Source organism: Pipistrellus kuhlii, unplaced genomic scaffold, assembly GCF_014108245.1.
Source record: "Pipistrellus kuhlii isolate mPipKuh1 unplaced genomic scaffold, mPipKuh1.p scaffold_m20_p_11, whole genome shotgun sequence".
NCBI classification, from domain to species: domain Eukaryota; kingdom Metazoa; phylum Chordata; class Mammalia; order Chiroptera; family Vespertilionidae; genus Pipistrellus; species Pipistrellus kuhlii.
The window spans coordinates 12,185,413-12,202,673 of NW_023425416.1; the positions used below are offsets into that span (position 1 = coordinate 12,185,413).

The 17,261-nt window shown below is 38.3% G+C and overlaps 1 protein-coding gene across 1 annotated transcript in view; it reads left to right on the forward strand.

Moving 5' to 3' along the window:
- DNAH12 (dynein axonemal heavy chain 12) overlaps positions 1 to 17,261 on the forward strand; it is a 203,643-nt gene that overhangs the window by 152,353 nt on the left and 34,029 nt on the right. Inside the window, exons 55-59 of the mRNA XM_036430765.2 lie at positions 826 to 973; positions 2,498 to 2,643; positions 7,986 to 8,200; positions 8,920 to 9,112; positions 12,904 to 13,096. Coding sequence (XP_036286658.1) covers positions 826 to 973; positions 2,498 to 2,643; positions 7,986 to 8,200; positions 8,920 to 9,112; positions 12,904 to 13,096 — 895 coding nt within the window. The remainder of the gene's footprint in view (positions 1 to 825; positions 974 to 2,497; positions 2,644 to 7,985; positions 8,201 to 8,919; positions 9,113 to 12,903; positions 13,097 to 17,261) is intronic.

Sequence of the window (17,261 nt, forward strand, 5' to 3'; positions counted from 1 at the left end):
AGTTGTAGTGACCAGGGACTAGAAGAGGTGCCTGTCAGTAAACCTAGGGACAGAGAAAGTTGGTCAGAATGGGCATCATCACTGCAAGCCCACACAAAAAATTGGGAATACATAATCCCCTAAACAAAGGAATTCTCTCTCTTGCTGCACTTGTTTGCTCCTGCTTCCTTGTATCCACCCTATGGTGGACATGTGGACCCCACACATAATGGACCAATGGAGTGCAATGGGGAAACATAAGCTAAGCTAGCCTGATGCTGGACTTGATTCTGCTCCAATGAGGAAAGGAAACTTTAGATACTGGCCCCAGCTATACTTCTTCTATGACTGGACTAAAAGAAATGGGACTTTGGAAACTCAGGGATTTAATTCCACCCAAATAAAAATCATTTGTTCTCCCATATGAATCTTAGAAAAATTTTTTCTTGGAATATCAAAAGAAATCCAATCGCACTAGCAACCAGAGAAGACCTCTCCTAACCTATAACGATTAGACTAAATCATCCTGAAGAAAATGATTAGGCAAAATGCTAGAGGACCGGGAGGTTTGTTTTTGCTTATTCTGAAGGGAAAAATTCTGAAAACAATAACAACAGCACCTAATATTCTGATAGTGAAAGGTGGATTGTCATTTATTTAACATAGATATGTGTTAGAGAATGCTAGAGCTAAGAAGGGATCTAATCTCATTTTGTAGATAAGCAAGTGTCGAACATCTCATGGCTTTTTGTTAAAGAATCTGGGCTGGAAGTTCCTTGCCCTTTTGAGTACTGTCTTTTATCATTCTCTGTGGTGAGGCGATTTTACCGTTGGTTTATCTCACAGATGGTCTCAAGCTGCAGATGATCTCCAGATAGTATATGAAAATTTGACTGGTGATGTCTTGGTATCAGCAGGAGTAATAGCCTACCTTGGTGCTTTTACTTCTGGCTTTCGACAAACATGTACAGAAGATTGGAGCATGTTGTGCAAGGTAATGATTTCATATTTTGTAAGTTTCTTTTTAGATCATTCAAAGTATAAGTCGGGATATTTTGGGGGAAAGATGATAAGGACAGAGAAGTAAAGAAATAACTGAAAATACAGTCTTTTTTTTTTTTTTCCTTCTTGTTGAATCAGTGAAGTACTTCCATAGTATAACTTTCTCTCTTTTTTTCTTTTTCTAATATATTGTATTTTTACTTTCTCTTTACAATTTTTAAAATTGTTCAGTTACAATTGATATTCAATATTACAACAGTTTCAAATGTATTGCATAGTGGTTAGATACTTACATAACTTACAGGTGATCCCCGCAATAAGTCTAGTAACCTCTGGACACCATATATGGTTATTACTATATTAGGGCCCAATGCACGAAATTTAAGCAAGAGTAGGCCTTTGTAGCTGAGCATTGATCCCTTGCAGCTGCAGCAGCTGCCTCAATCCCTCTGCAGCTCCAGTGGCTGCCTTGATACCTCTCTTGCAGCTGAGGCAGCTGTCTCGATCCCACAGCTGCAGTCCCAGTTTCTTCCAGAAGGTCATACAGAAGGACGCCCAGACAGTTGTTCCGCTATTCAGCCGTTTGGTTGATTTGCATATTATGTTTTTATTATTATAGATTACTGACTATATTCCCTTTGCTGTGCTTTATAGCCTCGGGATAGACCAATTTTGAATTCAGATGTTTGTTTGTTTTTTCTGTTCCTTAGAGATATTAAATAACTAGAGGCCCAGTGCACGAAATTTGTGAGAGGTGACAGGCCGTGCTGGGGAGGGCAGTTATATAGATATTTGGCTATTTTTTAAATATTTATAATTCTATTACATATTTTGAATATAAATTGACCCTTGTGAAGAGTCTAGACCCTCTCCAATCTGGGATCCCTCTCACAATTCAGTACTGCTGGCTCCCAACCACTTGCTTGTCTGCCTGCCTGATTGCTCCTAACTACTTCTGCCTGCCATCCTGATCACCCCTAACCACTCCCCTACCAGCATGATTGATGCCTAACTGCTCTGCTGCCAGCCTGATTGCTCCTAACTGCTCTCCCCTGCCAGCCTTGTCACCCCTAACTGCCCTTCCTTGCAGGCCTGGTTGCCCCTAACTGCTCTCCCTTCCAGGCCTGGTCACCCCTAACTATCCTCCCCTGCAGGCCTGGTTACCCCCAAATGCTCTCCCCTCTAGGCCTGGTGCTCCCCAACTGCCCTGCCCTTCAGGTCTGGTCACCTCTAACTGCCCTCCTCTGAAGACCTGGTTACTCCCAACTGCCCTCCTCTGTCGGCCCAGTCACCCCTAATTGCCCTCCCCTGCTGGCCCAGTCATCCCTAACTGCCCTTCCCTGCCGACCTAATCACCCACAACTGTCCTCCCCTGCCAGCTATCTTGTGGCAGCCATCTTTGACCACATGAGGGCAGCCATCTTGTGTGTTGAAGTGATGGTAAATTTGCATATTACTATTTTATTAGGTAAGACAAGAAGAAAGAAAATATCAGATATTTGTTTATTTCTTACAGGAAAAAAAATTCCCATGTTCAGAGGAGTTCTCACTGAGTAAGACCCTGGGTGATCCAGTAAAAATTAGAGCTTGGAATATTGCTGGATTACCAACAGATATGTTCTCCATAGATAATGGAGTGATTGTTAATAACTCCAGGCGTTGGTAAGGAACATAAAATATATTTATTTTTCAGTAATTGTATTTGAAAGTTATTTTCAAACATAGAGAAAGGTTGTAAGGATTTTAAAGTTCCCATATAGCTTCTGCCTCCTAGATCCTAAATTAACATTTATTTTCTTGTTGTTTTATCAAATATTTATCCATCCCTTTATCCATTTGTCAAATCATCCTTTTTTATGCATTTTAGCATAAGTTGAAGACATGGATGTACTTTCCCTAATACTTCATCCATGTATATCATTAACTAAAGTTCAATATTATGTATACTTTTTCTTTTGAGGTAAAAGTAGCATTACATGTAATACATAAAATTTAAGAACACCATTCTATGAGTTCTTTAAAAAGTGTATACAAAAGTACACACTTATGCCAATCCAAACTTCTGTCAAAATACAGAACATGGCTCCCAGGAAGTTCTCTTGTGTCCCTTCTCAGTAAATCCTCATCCTTACCCCACCATAGGAAATTATTATTCTGATTATTTTTCACCATTGATTACTTTGTTCTAGAACTTCATGTAAACAAATCCTACTGTACATACTCTTTTGTGCAAGGTTTCTTCTACACACTATAATATTCCTATTTTTTGTTGCTGAGTGGTATTTCATTGTATGAATATATCATTGTTTATGCATTCTCCTGTTGATGGGAACCTGGGCTATTTCTGGTTTTTAGCTATTCAGTGTATTTATTTTAACTAGGTATTTCTATCCATTTTCAAGATACTATAATTTATGCAGTTTCATGGATACCTTTTAAAATTACTATCAATAGTGTGATAATTATATGAATATCCCAAATGGTTTTTTATTCTTTCATTTATATTACTTTGTAAAATTACTCTCATATGAAAAATAGTTTCCTACAAATGCTTATTCAGTCATGTTGTCATCTAATTTTAATAGTCTTTTCATGGGACTATATCTCAAACATACTCTGATAGGTACTACTGAGCTCATATTCATGAGGTACTGTTGTAAGTGCCCTATGTTCTCTCAAACTCCTATGAATTAGGTGTTATTATTATTTCATTTCACAGATGAGGTATTTGAGACCCAGAGTGATTTAATAATTTGAAAGTTAGTAAGATAACTGAGCTAGTGAATGATGGAGTTAGAATTTTAACCCAGGCAATTTAATTTCCAAATCATTATTTTTAATCACTATGTTAAGTAAAATGTGGAATAGGATATCACATTCACTGTCTTTAAAAACGAAGTTCTGCCGATGTGGCTCAGCAGTTGAGCATTGGCACAGGTACCAAGAGGTCATCAGTTTGATTCCTGGTCAGGACACATGCCCAGGTTGTGAGCTCTGTCCCCAGTAGGGGGTGTGCAGGAGGCAACCAATCAATGATGTTTCTCTCTCATCAATGTTTCTATCTCTATATCTCTCTTCTTTTCTCTCTCTTTAAAAAATCAGTAAAAACATATTAAAACTATAATGGAAATTTCAGTTTTCTTTGGAATATGAGATACATTAAAGTTGCATTGCAAATCAGTGATGAAGACCCAGCCAGTTTGGCTCAATGGTTGAGCGTTAGCTTATGAACCAGGAGGTTACAGTTCAATTCCCGGTCAGGGCATATACCAGGTTGTGGGGTTGATCCCCAGTGTGGTGCATGCAGGAGGCAGATGGTGAATGATTCTCTCTAATCATTGTTGTTTCTATCTCTCCCTCTCTCTTCCTTTCTGAAATCAATAAAAGTATATTAAAAACAAAACAAATCAGTGAGGAAAGTAACTCAATAAACAATGCTGATGTAAATGGCTATCGTTATAAAAAGAAAATTAAATCCTTACCTTTCATCACATTCAAAGATGAAAAAAAAAAAAAAAAAAGGCAAGCATCTGAATGCCCCTGACACAGAGGAGGTCTCTCTCTACATTTTTACTCTTCCTGGATATACTCTGTGTTAGGTTGTTTTGGGGGCAGAGTGGGACTCTTATTCTGGTTGTTAGTCTTAGGAAGACCCCTATGCTTTCTATGACTATTTCAGCCTTTCTTCCCCTCCTTCCTATGACTGCTTAATTCTGCCTTCTACCTGTGGTTGGTCTTCTTGAACAGGAGTTTCCCACCCTTCTCATGGTAAAGGTTGGTAAAGGTATAATGTTTTTAGCTCAAGACATTTTTCTACTCAAAACTCCCACCCCAACCCTGGGGTTAAGTTTTTCTTTTGCTCTTGCTCAAGCTACAGTGTGTGTTTTGTCCTTACTTTTTCCAGGATTCACAAGTATAATTTTGGCCCAATGCATGTTAATTTCCCAGCTTAGAGTTTCCTAGGTTACATAGATAGTGTAAACTTGTATCCTATACCTGCATGAAATGTAGATCCATGGTTACAGATTCTCAGGGGACTTTTTCCCATCCGGAGATGAGACAGACATCCAAATACTTCCTTCTTGTCACCTTATGCATAGAGTTGGGATTTTTTTTTCTATCTATGATTTCACTAACCTTTTGTAGGTTTTAAGCTTAATACAGGGATCTCATTTCCAACTTCTTGCTACATATGACTCAAGGCTTCTGTATGTTATTAGAATTGATAGAACACTCCCAACGCTTGCTGCCATTTCAGCTCACACAATTACTCTTCTGAAATTCTTTTGTCTGTGTTTCTGGCACCTGTTTTTTTCTGGGTGCTTGTATTATGTGTGTTTGTATCTCTTAAATGCATGTCAACTAATTATTTCTAAAATTCCATATTTTATCTACTAGTGAATAAATTAAACTAGGTGGCTAGAGGATTTTTAGATTATTTTGCTACTCAGGTTGCTAGAATCATAGCTTATAGTTCATCAGTCCTTGTTCTGCTTGCTCATAATTTCTTGTAGTTTGTCTGTTTATAATATTGTGCAATGGTTGAGAGCAGTGAGGACACTGGTGTCAGGATATTTAGATGCAAATTTTTCTCTATTGCTTTCTATCTTGAGAGTTTGGTAACTTAGTTGACCTCTCAGTGCTTCAGGTGCCCCAACTGTAAATGAAGACAGTAATCCCTTCCTCATAGGAGTGTTGTGAGAAAGTGCTTGAATATAACTGCTCAATAAATGTTATTTTTTTTGTAATTATCATCTTCAAATACTTCATTTAGTGTCTATATCTCAAATTCTGACTTGCTTACTATTTAACCACGATGAGAATACTATACTGCTTTACTATTGTTTATTAACCTAACAATAAAGATTTATTTTCCCAAAAATTACTACCTCTGTCAGAATAGATGGATAATGCATTTTTCTTCAGATTGCCCAAGGATTTCAAATGTAGTCAAGAATTATTTTCATACCTACAATAAAGTACACTTGGATTACAAATACCATGGCATGGTCTTTTCTCTTTGATGGATACAACTCAATTTTCCAGTTATATTTGTAACTAGAGGCCTGTTGCATGATATTTGGGCATGGGGTGAGGGCGGGTTTCTCAGCCAGGCCTGTACCCCCTCGGATGATGTCGGACTGCTGGACATCTCTCTCACAATTCAGGACCACTGGCTCCAAACTGCTCACTTGCCTGCCAGCCTCATCGCCCCTAACTGCTCTCTCCTACTGGCCTTACCACCCCTAACTGCCTCTTCCTTGGCCACTGCTACCATGGCTTTGTCCAGAAGGATGTCATACGTAATAGTTAGCATATTACCCTTTTATTAGTATAGATACTTACATAAAGTTATATTAAGTGGGAACTGGATTTCTTTTAAAATAAAAAATAATCTCTTTTGCAATTCTAAGAAATTGATTTAAACATGAATAAGAATATTGATTAGTATTTAAATGTCAATTTATAGAAATTGCCACTTTTTTCAATGGAAAGAACAAATACTGTGCTTTTCTAATAATAAGCATCTACACTAGTAAAAGAGAAAATGCTAATTGACCATACCTTTGCTATTCCCACCAGCCAATCAGGAGTGAGTATGCATATTATCCCAACAAAGATGGTGAGTTAATTTAGATACACAGACACTGAGTGGCTGGGGCAGTCCTGGCCTCTAGGCAATGTGAGAAGGCAGAAAGGTGGCTCCTGCCAAAATGAAGGCAGTGCCGGCATCCAGGGGAAGGAATGCTCATTCTTGCATGAATCTTTGTGCATTGGACCTCTAGTATACTGTATAAGGAAGAAAAAAGTCTCTTTAAATAGGACCCTGATACATTTAGTCTAATTGCTACAACTTTTAAGCAGTTATATGTAAAATAACTTTCCCAGTTTCAGAACTTGTTTCTTTTGTTTCCTGTGATATTAAAAGTAAATTTTGATTAGGGTCTGGACCTTTTGGTACTTTCAATAGGATTTCAGTACAGTCTGAGCTGAGGAAGAAAACAACCAGGCAGCTGTATTGGGTTGCTTTGTCTTTTAGAAAGGAAAGAAAATAGAATAGAGGTATATGGGAGTAGTTGTTTAAAGAGCTTATTTATAGAAAAAGATGAAGATTTTATCCCTACAATCTGTTAAAATGGAAATAGACTGTCTGAGAAAGCCAAATTGACATGGGATGAAAACTCCCCTTTCTGTGCTATTGTGTTTTATTTTTTTTTAATGTATTTTAGAGTGAGAAGAAGGGAGAGGAAGAGAAACATTATTGACTACCTCCTGCATTCCCCCTCCTGGGGATCAAGCCCACGATCCCAGGAATGTGCCCTGACTAGGAATCTGACCAATGACCTTTTGATACATGGGATGATGCTGAGCCAACTGAGCCAGCTGGCCAGGGCTATGTCAATGTTTTTTTAAATAATTTAATGCACTGTACAGACCACAATAGGAACCTAGGACGGCATTATCACTGAGGAAGAAGAAAGCACACCATGAATCATGTGTTATTGAATACAATCTTTATCATAGTTACATAGAAAAATTTTCTAAATAGATCTCAAATATATATTGGACTGAACTTGGGAATGACTCTACTGATACCCTGAAGAAGTCCATTAAAGACTAGTAGATCTTTTACTTTAAATTTTTATCAATAAGTAGAATTATTTTAACAAACATCATGTGTTAAAATTACCTTGAAGATGATATGTTATATTGGAAAGAGGATAGCTTATAGGTTCACAAGATCCTACTTCTGCCATTGAAGTAATTTTATATCCATGGAACCTTGGTCAAAGTGCTCTCTGAGACTAAATTTCTTCATTTCAAAAATAAATAATACTAAAACTCTTTTATCACAGGACTTTTGTGAAAATTAATCCTGATAATATTTGTGAAACACATTGTACTTTTACAAATTTATGGTGATGTTTATTATTTAAATTATATAATTAAAAAATATATGAACTCTATTTATTCCCCTCAGAATTTTTCTTATTATATTCTAGGCCTTTAATGATTGACCCACAGGGTCAAGCCAATAAGTGGATCAAAAATTCTGAGAAAGAAAATCAGCTTAGTGTTATTAAGCTATCAGATTCAGACTACATGAGAACACTGGAAAACAGTATTCAGTTTGGAACTCCGATTCTGTTAGAAAATGTTGGCGAAGAACTGGACCCATCTTTGGAGCCTTTACTACTTAGACAAACTTTTAAACAAGGTAGAAGTCAATTAATATTAGTTGAACTGAAAGATGATTGTTATCTTTGAGGCTTATCTTTGAGGAAGGAAAAACCACCACATACATCTAATAATGAGGTTAATAACTCAAAACTTCTATAACATTGTTATGTATGAAATGAAATTTGGAACAAGTATCAAGAATGAACTTTGCCCTCCCTTCTTTGCCTTAATCCCTGTTATCAACACTGTTCAGTAGAGAACATAAAAAAGTTTAAGGCAGCCTGAAATTCCTTTATCGTGTGACTATGGACCACACCAAGTCCATTATTAGAAATAGTAATGGTTAATGTGGACCATGTGAGTAAACATTGCCGACCTCATATTTTTTCTGCTTATAAAAATTTTATCTTTGCCAACCTCTAGTACTTTTAAGAGCTTTAGTCATACACGAATAACTTTGGAATCATGATTGAAAATTGATAGAGGTTCCATTGTATAATGGTCAGTACTCTGGATTCTGAAAATTGAGAGGAAGGAACATCAAGAGGAATCTTCATTTAGAAGGCTCAATGACGAGAGAAAATGTCTTATACTACCCAATAGTCCTGCGGTATAACTGTTTATTTGCCTCTGTGTCTGTGACTTTTGTCACATCTGGATTCTCCTTTAAATTACTAGTAACCTGGGAAAGGTCTTAACATAGGGGAAGTGGCTATGCAACTTTGGCTTACTATTCATTTATTTTCTGAAATACAGGTGGCATTGATTGCATCAGGCTTGGTGAAGTCATTATTGAGTATTCCTTTGAATTCAAGTTTTATATCACCACAAAACTGAGAAATCCACACTATATGCCGGAGCTAGCTACAAAACTGTCTTTGCTCAATTTCATGATAACTCCAGAAGGACTTGAAGATCAGTTATTAGGTATTGTAGTCGCAAAGGAGAGGTATGTATTTTCTTAGCTGCTTCCAGATGGCCTAGAGAGAGATATTTGTAGGCCATTAATACTTTCGTTATGTGATTATTTCAAAACATTGTCAAATTTTATATCTTGTTATTATAAATTAAATAATTATATAATCCTTTGAAATAGCCATTCTCTAACAAGCAAGTTATAAGTCAACCATGTTATATTGGTCTCTTAATATGGGTAGTAAGATTCAAGTGACATGCCATAATTTCTGACTTTTATCTGATTGTTTGAATCAAAAAATTTCACCCTAGGAATGCTATGGATAAAATCAGAAATTTGTTCAAATACATATACAGGATATTAATAAAAAGATACTTAGGATAAGAACAAAAAGTAGGATACTAAACTATATACAGTATGGGTAATATTTTATACAAACAAAAGTTAATGATGAATGCAGAAAAGATTGAGAAAGATTACAGTAGCATATTAACTGTGATTATCCCTCAGATGCTAAGATTATGGGTAATTATTACTATTTTCTTCATAATTGATGTATTTTTTATTAATAGCATATGTTATTATTTAAATGAGAAAAATATACATAGAAGGGCTAATGGTAAAGAATTGCTTCTAGGGGGCAGAACCAAGATAGCTGTGTAGTTAAATGCCTATTTGCCACCTCCTACAACCACATCAAGATTACAACTAAATATGGAACAACCATCACTCAGAACCACTTGAAATATGGCTGAAAGGAAGTACTACAAATAGATAAGTAAGGAAAAAAGCTCATTGTTAAGAGAAGTGGAGGTACGGAACAGGCTGGTCCTACACCCACGTGAGGCGTTGTTTTCATCGGGAGGACCATCTTGGCTGTGGAGGTCTTCTGGAGGAGCAAAGGATCCCAGCTCCACGCCAGACCCCTCAGCCCAAGGTGCCACAGCTGGGAATAGAAGTCTCTGTAACTTTGGGCTGTAAAAACCAGTGGGGTTTATGGCTAGGTCATACAGAGGCTGATGGAGACCTAGACAGTTCCTCTTAAAAGGCTGGTGCACAAACTTTTATGAACTTGCTCCCTCTGTTGGGGCAGCAGCTTGAGATCTAGGGACATAGAGGGAGGCATTGAATTATCTAGCATCAGAGCAAGAACTCATGGGAAGCTTTCTCCCAGACAGAGGTGCTCAGAGGGGTCATTGTTCCTGAGACCTCCACTGTTGCAGAGCTAACTGGCAGCCATATCTGAGTTTCCATAAGCGTGGCTCACACTGTCCACTCCACCATGAGACCCTGCTCCATTCAATTTGCAGTCCCCCCACCCAAGCTGTGGGCAGCAGCTTTTCCATATGAATGGCCTGTGCTGGCTCAGTTTTCAGACCTTCATGAATTCTCTCAAATAAGCTGCATCTGGCATCAGCATGCCCCATACTTATCAATCAGAGGCCCAAGAACCAACACAGCTGGTCCTCACAGCCAGTCAGCCTGGAGGTCAATTTCTCCCAGTGACTCTTAACAGCATTCAAAGCTCAACTACAACAAGATTGTACACACAGGCCACATAGGGGTGCATCTAAAGGGCCCAGCCCTCATGGCTGGGGAAGCTGAGCCACTGGGCTCTATAGGACACCTACTATACAAGGTTACTTTACCAAGTCTTAAAGACATAGCAGCTCTACCTAATACATAGAAATAAATACAGGGAAGCAGCCAAAATGCAGAGACAAAGAAACATGTCACAATTGAAGGAACAGAAGAAATATCCAGAAAAAGTACTAAATGAAATAGATGCAAACAAACCTCTAGCTACAGAGTTAAAAACAATGGTTATAAGGATGATCACGGATCTTAATGAAAGTTTCAAGGGACTTAGTGAGACTTTCAAGGATCTTAGTGAGAATGTTAGACATGAAAAGGGGTCAGTCAGAAATTAAGCATACACTAACTGAAATAAAGAATAATTTACAGGGATTCAACAGTAGACTAGAGGATTTTGAGAATCAAATCAATGATTTGGAATATGAGGAAACAAAATACACTCAATCAGAAGAGCGAAAAGAATAAAGAATCCAAAGATATGAAGATAGTGTAAGGAGTCTCTGGGACAACTTCAAGCACACTAACATTTACATAATGGGGGTGCTAGAAGGAGAAGAGAGAGAACAAGATACTAAAAACCTATTTGAAGAAATAATGACAGAAAACTTCCCCTACTTGGTGAAAGAAATAGACTTACAAGTCCAAGAAGCACAGAGAATCCCAAACAAGAGGATCCCAAAGAGACTCACACCAAAACACATTATAATTAAAAAGCCAAAGGTGGCCAAAACCAGTTTGGCTCAGTGGATAGAGCGTCAGCCTGCGGACTGAAAGGTCCTGGATTCGATTCCGGTCAGGGTATGTACCTTGGTTGCAGGCACATCCCCAGTGGGGGTTGTGCAAGAGGCAGCTGATCGATGATTCTCTCTCATCAATGTTTCTAACTCTCTATTCCTCTCTCTTCCTCTCTGTGAAAAATCAATAAAATATCTTTTTAAAAAATAAAATAAAAATAAAAAGCCAAAGATGAAAGACAGATCTTTTTTTTTTTTTTAGGTTACTCTTCTGATTTTCTCTTTTTTTAACCTCAGTGTTGAAAGTATTACATATGTTCCTCTTTTCCTCCCGTTAGCCCCCTACAGCCTGCCCTCGCCCCCCCTCCCCCTCCCAGAGCCAGTTGTCCTTTCAATATCTGATATTATAGAAGAAACAATGAAAATTAGATGGGATATAATGATGCCAAGGAATAAATAAGATTCATCTCCAGTTCTTTTTTTTTTTTTAATTTATCTTTATTATTGAAAGTATTAGCCGAAACTGGTTTGGCTCAGTGGTAGAGCGTCGGTCTGCGGACTGAAATGTCGCAGGTTCGATTCCGGTCAGGGGCATGTACATTGGTTGCGGGCACATCCCCGGTAGGGGGTGTGCAAGAGGCAGCTGGTCGATGTTTCTCTCTCATCGACATTTCTAGCTCTCTCTCTCTCTCCCTTCCTCTCTGTAAAAAATCAATAAAATATATTTAAAAAAATAAAATAAAATAAAATAAAAAAGAAAGTATTACAGATGTTCCCCTTTCCCCCTCTCCCACTGACTTTCTTCATCCAGTTCCCATCCCCTCCCTAAGCCCTCCCCACACTATTTTATGCCCATGGGCTATGCATATATGCATGTAAGTTCAATGGTTAATATCTTCATACCCTCTTCACCCTTCCCTTTGATATATGTCAGTCTGTTGCATGCTTCAATGTCTCTGGAATTTTTTTGTTCATCAATTTATTTTGTTCATTAGGTCTTCTCCAGTTCCTATTCTCACATAACTGGCTACACCATATGGATAAACTTACTATATTCTTAGACTTATCACAGTACATGTTATTTTTTTGCTTTAATTTCTCAAGTTATTATATGAATGGAAGTAATTTTAGGTTAGGATTAAGAGACTAGTCATCTTAGTTTGGGTTACATGTCTACAAAATTACATAAATAGCCAAAACCTGTTTGGCTCAGTGGATAGAGCATCGGCTTGTGGACTGAAGGGTCCCAGGTTTGATTCCGGTCAAGGGCATGTGCCTTGGTTGCGGGCACATCCCCAGTGGGGGATGCGCAGGAGGCAGCTGGTCGATGCTTCTCTCTCATCGGTGTTTCTAACTTTCTATCCCTCTCCCTTCCTCTCTGTAAAAAAATCAATTAAAATTTATATAAATGTCTATAATATTGTGATGTCTAATATTTAAATATGAATTTATATAAAATGCTACAAATTTAGACTGCATGTTTTTATCTTTTAGACCAGAATTAGAAGAGGAAAGAAATGTTCTTATTCTTCAGTCTGCAGCTAATAAGAAACAGCTAAAAGATATAGAGAAAAAAATTTTGGAAACATTATCATCTTCGGAAGGGAACATTTTAGAAGATGAAAGTGCAATTAAAGTCTTAGACTCTGCTAAAATGATGTCCAATGAGATAACAAAGAAACAGCAGGTGAAAAAAGGATCCTAGAAATCTTTTGATTTTTAACAATTTGCTCCAGGTGCCTTAAGAAAGTGCTTATCTAGGCTTACTGGGGGGAAAAAAGAATTCATAAAAATACAAAAACAGAAACTAATTTTTAACTCACAAAGAGTATTTCTTACTGTTGAATTATTCAAAACCTGGTTTGTCCTGTATAGTATCTTACATAGAGAAATAAATTTAAAATGAAAGTTTTAAACATTTATGACAGAATATACACATTTTATAAATCTGCGCTTTTTTCAAATATTGAATGCCTTATGTTTGAATTCCTTAGATTTTTAAATTGGAGAAAAGCACTTAAAGTTTGTAATATATGAATATTACATGTAAAGCTATTAAAATACCTAAAATATAATATATATTTATTATTGCATAGGTAAGGCAAGCTAGTCTGTTTCATTCAAATGTAACTGACTGTCACCTAAAAACTGAGTTTGAGAATTTGGCTTGCCTCTGTTCCTGATTGAAGTTTAAGATGTGTGGAGGGGTAATTGCCAGTTAATTGAACATTAAGTGGTTTTAGGAACTAATAAGGATGCTTTTCTGTCACTGCCTGAACATTTGCTCATTAGGGAGTAAGGTATGAGAGTTGGAAGTGGCAGGTGAAGAAAGAAGGAAGACAAAAAATCTACAACGAATAAAGTATTTATTACAAATTTTATCTATAACAGCCAAATGGTAATTTCACATTATATATATATATATTAATAGAATCCTACAATATTATAGGTAGAGAGGCCTAGCTGTTGATTATTTTTTATATATAACTAGAAGCCCGGTGCACGAAATTCGTGCATTGTGAGGGGAGGGGCCTCAGCCCAGGCTGCACTCTCTCCAATCTGGGACATCCCTCTCATAATCCAGGACTGTTGGCTCCCAACTGCTTGCCTGCTTGTCTTCCTGATTACCCCTAATTGCTTCTGCCTGCCAGCCTGATCATCCCTTTACCACTCCCCAGGCTGATTAATGCATAACTGCTCCCCTGCTGGCCCGATTGCCCCTAACTGCCCTCCCCTGTAGGCCTGGTCACCCCTAATTGCCCTCCCCTGCAGGCTTGATTACCCCCAACTCCCCTCCCTTATAGGCCTGGTCCCTCCCATCTGCCCTCCCCTGCTGACCTGATCGCCCAAAACTGCCCTCCTTTGCAGACCTGGTCCCTCCCAACTGTCCTCCCCTGGTGGCCATCTTGTGGTGGCCATCTTTTGTCCACATGGAGGCAGCCATCTTGTGTGTTGGAGTGCTGGTTAATTTGCATATTACTCTTTTCATTAGATAGGATAGAAGCCTGGTGCATGGGTGGGGGTCAGCTGGTTTGCCCTGAAGGATGTCCCAGATCAGGGTGGGGGTTCTCTTGTTGCATGGAGTGGCCTGGTCTCTCCTCCACTGGTATGGCTCAGTGGTTGATCGTCCTGGGAAAGGGGCCTGTGGTGGTTTTCAGCTCAGCCATGCCCTCCAACAACCCATGCAGAGGCCCTGGTATCTGGGATTTATTTATCTTCTATAATTAAAACTTTGTATTCTCAAGAGGAGGCCAAAGCAAGCCAAAATGCATGTCTTCCTCCATCATCAGGGGAAACCCAAGCCTCCTGCTCTGTCCAGCTCCATATCTGCCACTATTTTTGATGGGATTTATTTATCTTCTATAATTGAAATCTTGTAGCTTTGAGTGGAGTCCAGGGCCAGCCAGGGTGTGCGGGAAGCTTGGCTTCCTCCATTGCTGAGGAAACCCAAGACTCCTGCTCACTTCATGGGTGCAGCCATATTGGTTGAGTTGATTTGCATACTCACTCCTGATTGGCTGGTGAACGTGGCTTCTTGGTGTAGCAGAGGTGTAGTTAATTTGCATATTACTCTTTTAATAGATAGGATAGTCCAGAAATAGTAGTTGAAACCCAAGTATGCACAATAAAATATTACAGAATGACTTCTATATTGATTTATAGAACTTTTGATCCTCCTTGGCCCACCCAATGAATCAAGCACATCTTAATATTAGGATAACTTAAAATATTTTTAAAACCTAAATAGAAATTGCTAATTGTTTAGTACGCTTTTGATGTTCCCCACCTTATGCACCCCTGCTCTGAAGGGCTTTTTAAAAGGCTTAGGCACACTTTCCCTTGGGATGGGTTTAGTTTTGTGCAACAGTGATGGTAATGACTTTCAGTCCAGAGGTAGTTTTTCTGTATTGTTGTTTTTGAGGGTTTTTTATTTTGTTTTGTTTGTGCTTGTTTTTATTTTAGAAGAGTCAAAAGAGTACTCTTAAAGTAATATTTTATGACAACTCCCAAGCTGGGGACCATGGCTGAGATATTCTATAATGTCTCCCTTCCATCCCTGTCCATAAAAGCAGAACCAACTTATTGTCTCCTCAATACACTGTTTGTTCAAAGGGAAGATAGAATAAGAAGAATTTATCAGTTTATTTCTTATTAAGATTCAGGAGGGAAGGAGATATAAGTATTTATTGGTTCCAGTATTTTATGTTACAAAGAGGAAGAAATTTAAGAAATCATGTCTTTCTGGCTGAGTCTCCTGATAGATGAAGAATATAAGTTTTAAATAACAGAGGTTTAAATGGGAATACTAAGATTATGCCTTCATATGTAAAATGTCATTAATTTCCATTGTTGATAACTTTGTTTTACTTTTTAGTCAAAATTGAGGCTTAAAACTTACTTTTAATTGTGGCAAATATTGTGTAATCTTAGGGAAAGTATGTTTGCAAGAAAGAGAAACCCACTCAAATTAGCTCAAATTAAAAATATGCAAGAGGATATTTTATTTTCCCAATTATACAAAGTATGTACAAGCCTCAGGAATAAATGGAAAGCATTGAGCTTCTATGATCTCTGTCTCTTCCCTTCTCTCTCTGATTGTGTTGTTCTCTCTATTCCACTTGAAGACCAATTTCTTCTGTAAAACTTTTGTTTCTGTTTCCACCTACATTTATCTGGCCTATAGAAAATGACTTTGGTCCCTTTACCTTTTAGCACTGATGCCCACTACCACCTGACTTCATTTTTTGAGGCTCTTAAAGGATGAAACATTTGGAGAGAAAAATAACTTATTTTGGGCCTTACTCTATTCATACCACCTGTTTGAATCAGCTACAAATGGGATCATCCTACATAATAAAAAGCTAATATGCAAATTGACCTAACAGCCAAATGACCAACCGGTCGCTATGACATGCACTAACCACTAGGGGGTTTTTGCTCAATGCAAGAACTTCCCCCTGGTGGTCAGTGTGCTACCATAGGACGAGCACAGTGGTGGTGGCGGGAGCCTCTCCCGCCTCTACAGCAGTGCAAAGGACCCCTGGGAGATGTCTGCCAAGGAGTCCTGGACTGCAAGAGGGAGCAGGCCAGGCTGAGGAACTCCCCCCGCACCCAAGTGCACAAATGTCGTGCACCAGGCCTCTAGTTCAATATAAACAAACTACATAGGCATACTTACTGAGCAGAGTCTGTGGCCAGCATTTCCAAAGAGAGAAAGTGGGTTGTAAAAGTGTTCTACACATTTTTCATGTAGAATATTAACCTATCAGATTGAGTTGTCTGTTGAAGAGCTGTTATCTTAGAGAAATTTTTCCCTTTTGGAGTTGAATATCTATACCCCTATTAGTCTAGAAAAGTTATATATAACAGAAGCTAGTTGACAAAAAGTACTCTGAATGTATAAAACCATCAGCCAAAAAAATATTTCTGAATACCTACTATGCCAAACTTTGTGCTGGGTTTTGGTACATGTACCTTAAACATGCACACTTGCTCTCTATCTCTCTTTTTCCTTCTCCGTCTCTATCTCTAATCTATTTAAAGAGGGTGAATAACTGTAGTAGACACTTATAAGATTCAGGGGGAAAAAATAAGCAAAGATTGACAGCTGTGTATTTCTAAAATAAGACAGAGATGGTTGGTGAGTTATCACAATTTTAATCTGTAACCCTATGGACTTCTCCCCTCTCCTTCCTTTCCCTTCCCTCCCCTCCCCTCTCCCTCCTCTCTTTTCTCCCTCCTCTTCTTCCTTTACCCCCTCCCTCCTCTCCTCCCCCCCTCTAATTTCCCCCTCCCCTCTCTTTTCCTCCCCTTTCCCTCCCCTCCCCTTCTTTCCCTCTTCTTTTCTTCCC